Here is a 6,000-nt window from a genome sequence, read left to right as displayed (position 1 = left end):
GACACTGAGAATACAAGGTAATTTTAGGTTAGAGCTCAATTCTAACTCCTTTCCCACAACTGTTAACAGTCAAACTTTTGCAAAGTCAAGAATGCCAGAAATGTTAGTAAGTAGCCAGCAGCTAAAATGCAGCACTTTAAGAGGTTTCAGGTTGTATCACACGTTAGTTCCCAGATGGAAGAGTAGTGACACTGAGAGATAAGACAAGTTGAACAAGTTTAAAACAAAAGCAGTGGACATTTATTCCTCAGTTTTTGTGCAAGAGTGTAAAGATGCATCGAAAGAACCTGATGACTAGTGAGCAGCCATGGCCTTCAGGCTGGCCCGGTTTACAATTAGATTAAGAGGAGGTGAAAAAATTTGGTAACTTGCCTAGTTCACATGAATGTTTCTGGCAAACACAGTTGTTTACAAGTTTGAAACTACATTTTACTAGAGTTAAGGGAAGACTTCAAAAAGCCACATACAGTACAATTTAAAATTGGATGAACATCCTGCAACATTAGTGCAAAGTAATTATGTAGACTCTCCAATACAAAATTGGGTTCATGTTTCCCAGGTTTGGTCAGTGTTCCTCTTTTACAATCACAGAAGCTTAACTTACCAAATAGCAATGCCTTTGTTTTATGTCCTATGTACCAAGGGAATGTCACAAGGTTTTGCTGAAATGGAGCTTAGTTTCATTAATAAAACAAATTTCTTATTTAGTTTAACAGTCATGTTCTTAGAATACTGCACATATAAGTTTCATGGAAAAGCTTTTAAGCTTATGCCCTTATTCAGTAAAATTAGTTTCAAGATATTCTTTTTACTATGTAAACTGGAATTGTTTCATGATTTTGAAATGCACCCAGTATAATGAAAACATATCAGGGGTGGGGGATAAACCACCACTAACCTCAGCTAAAGTTCTTAAAATCAAAAAGCCTATTCACACAAAATTATATGTAATGACTGTAGTAATCAGTTTATTACACAGATTAATCATTCTTGAACGTACAAGCTCCAGAGGAGCAATTGGGTCTTTAAATATACACAAGTATTCCATCAAATGAATTTTCACCCTTACATCCAGATAGACCTAAGCAGTTAAAAACATAAGAAAAATAAGAGCTATTAGCTATGTATTAACTGAGAAACCACATACAAACCAAAGAATATGGAAGAGAGAAAGAAGGGCTGAAAGAATGAGGGTTAAAGGGTAGGGAGATGTAAGAGCTGGGAACAAAGCCCATCACACTTTATGCATTAATAGCTCCAATCCATTTAAACTTAGTTGACCAGTTAAACTTAGACCTTAAAATACAGGATGTGGGTTGAATTTAATTTGTTGGCCGTAACTTTCACCTAAGACGTAGGTCCTTCAGAATAAAATGAATACAGAAACAGCTTCGTGTTCTTCACCTTGCTTTTCATGTTTTGAGTTTAAAAGGATTCCACTTAAAAACAATCTCCTACAGGTCAGTGGAGTTTTTCTTCCCCATCCAAGCACACACCATACCCACCACCCTTCACCTTGCCGTTATCCAAATTTAAGTCAATAAGGGAAGTTTTTAGTCTCGCACCTAGGTTACACCTGGAGAACTGGCTTGTCACACACACACTTCTCTGCTAGGAGGCAATGTTGGTACAGAAGTACAGTATTTCTAGTTTGTTGTTCCAAGTATGTACAACACGCAGCACTGCTGTATCAGGTAAACATGTGCACAGGGGAAGATGAGGCGTGGGCTCATAGAAAGCAGTCAAATGGAAATCAAAAGGATTTTCTCTTTCAGAGTTCCCCTATCTTTATTTGTAGAGGTTATCCAATAATTTCTTTAATTACATCGCATACTTCTGAGTCCATTCCCGAGCTATTCTGTTGTACCTGTACACACAAAGAGAAGCTTAGCTTAACATAGGTGAGGAGGAGTCAGAAGGCAACAGATTTCATTCACTATCCCATCCAGCAACTTGAAGGGGAGAAATGTACAGTACCTTCAAGTGAAGCCATCTTTTTACCCCAAATTCTAATAAGCATTTATTCAACGATAGTGTTTAAAAGCTGTAATGTGTGAAACAATGTCCTGTAAATGATACTAGAAAATTTTTATTAAATTTTAGTATTTGCTGGTGTACCCTTATTCTATACTCAATTGACCTATTTCTAAGAAAGATCTTCAACCTTTGTTCACTTATTTGGAGTTCTTCATACTATATACTTCTACATTATATGGTTCTTGAAATTAGTGGTTAAATTAATATAAGCCTCAATAAAATAACGAGTTCTGGCAGAATTCACTTTAGCAATTTAGTTGCTAAAATGAGTGAGTTTAATGCTCCAGAAGAAAATTCTAGTAGTAAAATAAGCAGGGCAAAAGATTCTACAATTCTTTGATTAAAAAACGGAGGCAGGAAAGTTCTGCTGAACATTACCACCACAATGGCTTAGAAAATGGCTTTTGGCAGACATTCATGCCCAAAATTCTCAAGACTAGACAAAATAGTTCTCCAATCAAAAAATTTTATTTAAATAAATGCACAAATAGAAAAAAGCATGATCTAATTTTATTCTGAATGCAGCCAGAAATACATGACTACAGATACTATTCAAATCTAAACACAGATTAAACTAAGATTAAACTGCTGTTACAATCCCCTATTCCTGGTGTAGCTCCATTAAAAAATATTTATATGCCTCTCTCATCCAACAGAATTCAAATTATTCTTTAATCTTTCATATTTTAACTTTAGAAAATTATCTACTCTTTCCCATCTATTTCTTTCTCTTACTGAACAATACACCAAACAAAAAAGATTAGAATCTTTTAATTACTATCTCTCTTGATATCCTATTTTTAATAATCCAAAGTATAATTCTAAAATAGGTAAATTCTATACCAAGTTTTGTTTTTGAAGGAAATTTAGGGCTTTTGTGTCTTGAGGCATTTATTCACTTTCTTTTTAAGATTATGCCAAATGGTAGGAAAACAATTTCCTTTTCCCATTAATTTTCAAATGCCTAAGACAAATGAATGGGCTTTTGATGCAAAATGCTTTATGTCAAAAGCCAAGAAGACATAAAGCTATCAGAAAGTATACTGTAGAAGTTTTTCTAGACAGGAATCATCTGAAATCGAGAAAATCTATTTATAATGAAATTCATGCAAATACTCCTCTTTCCTGTCCCTAGGTGATATAAATTTAAGTATCTGACCCATACCCAGCTCTCAGTTAAGAAAGATTTGAGATACAAACATCTCCATCCCACCACAGGAACTCTTCTGTCTGGAGGCCATACTTACTTTTCTCTATCTGTTTTGTAGATCCGAGCAATCTCAGGCACTAAAGGATCATCTGGATTGGGATCACACAACAGGGAACAGATGGACAAGAGTACTAGAATGAAAAGAACGTATAAATTAAAAGATGAAAGCAATGGATCTAAAGAAACATGATATGCCAACACATGAGAAAATTCTAAGAATTTATTTATATTGTAGTGCCTAGCAGCTTGTAAGCTCTACCTAACTTTATAGTAACAGTAATCAACAAAGATTCTAAGATTTCTCTATACTTGAAACCCTAAGGAAGCTGTCCTAGGCTGGTGAAGTGACTTGCCCAATGTCCCTGGTTAGTAATTAGAGTGGAATTAGAATCCAGGTCTTCCAAATCCCAGACCAATAACACTTTTCATAGCCCATAAATATCAATTTTTAGAAGCCCATATTCAGGGATAAATGGCTTTCAAAATTCCAAAGACAACCACACTACTGCATGTTCTTAGCCAGAAATAACCACCATGAAATCTAACAATCACTGCTTTCTCAAGGGCAGGTACTACATTCAGATGCAATGGATCTGTTTCATTTTTAGTTGAAAAAAATTTAGTCTAAGAACTTAAAGGCTAGTACTTGCCCCCAAATGGGGCTGGCCACACTTATTACAGAAGATACAACATACTTCTACTAAGGTCTCAAATGCTTTTCAGTGATGATTTAGAATCCCATCTAAGCCATTTCTTTAATGACCACCTGGAATATAGCAGACCAATCTCAATAGTACAATTTCCTCTGTTAAGTTTGTTGTTAATTTATGTATTCCTTATTGAATGTAAAGAGGAAGCCAAGGCCACTAACATTAAATCCAGTGGCCTCTGATACACTGAAATAAATTCCAATCCTCTATTCTGACGCTAACAGAACTCAGCTCTAATGTTCTCTAGTAAGAGACAATGATTCCGATCCCACTTTACTCCCAAAACATCAAATTCAGCAGGAAAAGGATTTATTCATTTTCCTATCAAATCTATTCTATAGAGATTAAGGGCTTCTTCTGAGAGGTAAAGAAAAAGTCTACATGCCCTTTATCATTCGGATTGTTAACAAAAAAGCTATTTCCTTGCCTTAAGAGTATATGGAAAATAAAAAACATCAGGAAAGATGTTTTCTGACTCTTCATTCCTGTTGCCCACAATCCTGGCAGATGGCATTCCCAAAACATCTTCTCTTCCCATTGTCAGGTGTATCACCTGATGCCCTCTTCAAGCACAGAACATTCTAACAGCAATTAGGAAAGATTTCATGTATTTCCTGGAAATGACAACAGGGAGTTATAGATTTTTGAATGTTCATAAAATTACTGACTATAGAAAGAAGAAACTTGTCCAGCCTATCAAACTGGCAAAAGTACAACTGATTCTTCATCTAAAATTAGACATATTAACAAATTAGTTATTAGTTACAAGTGTCCTTTACTTATAATTCTAATTATTCCATTAAGGCTACTTTTGAAAGATAAATCTTAAAGAAATAACTTGTCTTTCTTTCCAAAAAAGGAATCTAGGTGGTAGTTATCTGGACCTGGTGAAAGGATTCTTAGTATACTACTTGGTTTCTTTAATTTGTAGAAAATTGATTTTGGCTTATAATGCACACCTTCTTTCACTGTAAAGAGATAATTCCTATTTTTACAACTTGCATAGACTCTTCAACTGAAGTGACTAAATTTTCACCTATGTAAAATAAACATTCTTCATCAGTATATATTCATTTTCATTAGTGTCATAATCCACAGTCGCTTCCAATTCTGAAAACATATAATCAAGGGGCTTTATGGCACACTTATCTGCTTCTTAAAGTTTTATGTATATTTAAGTTCCTAACAAATATACTCAAAGTAGAGAGAATTTCGAATCAAAATTATTGCCTTTGAAAAGACTATTCTGTTTTCAAGAGATAATTAATACACACATAGAATTCAGTCTTTCACAGAACCACTTGCCCATTCATTCAATTTACAAAAAGGAGTCATTTAAAACATTAAACCTAGGTAAACTGATATAATCAAACTCAACAAAATGGCACTGCAATTATTTTAAAAGATAGCTACCCAGATAGAGAGAACCTAAGTCAAATAAACGAGCAGTCCTAATGATTTAGAATAACTGAAAAATCAACGCTAGGCACAAAAAAAGGAAGGAAAAAAAGCTGTGGTAACAATTTCAGTGATCTAGACCTCCCCATTCCTCAACCTCCCATACATGCACATGCATGCGCGTGCGCACACACACCCAATCCCACCTTTCTTGGTCCCATTACTAGATTTATTTCTTTAATGTTACTTGGTGAAGGAAGAGAAAGCAGGCCAGGAAATCAAAAGAACAAGTGCATGAACACTTTTATAAATAGTCCATGAATTGCAAGGGGCCTACAAAAAGGGAAAGGAGCCACTTATCTGGAAAACAATTTCAGTCACAATTTTTAAAAATGTAGTCTTCTGATTTTTTTGTTTTTATTTTTGCCTAGGACCCCAGAAATTTTAGTTTATTCCTCAGTTTTTGATTCCTTTAAAAAATTAGTTTATCAGAATACACAAGTCTTATCATAGTTATAACATCCAAATTATAACATGACAAATACACAACACTTTTTCCAATAGTGCCTTTATCACAATTATCTGACTGCCTATAAGGAACCAGTTAACTAGGCATTTTTGCTCTTTAATTTTTATAACAACAAT

At 34.5% G+C, this 6,000-nt stretch overlaps 1 protein-coding gene across 2 annotated transcripts in view; it reads right to left on the bottom strand.

Moving 5' to 3' along the window:
- Positions 1-217: 217 nt before the first annotated feature.
- The window catches only part of UBE2D2 (ubiquitin conjugating enzyme E2 D2), a 43,073-nt gene continuing 37,290 nt past the window's right edge, over positions 218-6,000 (bottom strand). For both annotated transcript variants that reach the window (XM_011382270.2, XM_023524505.1), the window contains 2 exons: positions 3,285-3,378; positions 218-1,867 (listed from right to left, as the gene is read on the bottom strand). In XM_011382270.2, the coding sequence (XP_011380572.1) occupies positions 1,822-1,867; positions 3,285-3,378 (140 nt within the window). In that variant the 3' untranslated portion in view covers positions 218-1,821. The remainder of the gene's footprint in view (positions 1,868-3,284; positions 3,379-6,000) is intronic.

Source organism: Pteropus vampyrus, unplaced genomic scaffold (assembly GCF_000151845.1).
Source record: "Pteropus vampyrus isolate Shadow unplaced genomic scaffold, Pvam_2.0 Scaffold470, whole genome shotgun sequence".
Classification (NCBI taxonomy): Eukaryota; Metazoa; Chordata; class Mammalia; order Chiroptera; family Pteropodidae; genus Pteropus; species Pteropus vampyrus.
The sequence above is the reverse complement of the archived record's forward strand: the minus strand, read 5'-3'. Positions and strand labels throughout refer to the sequence as shown.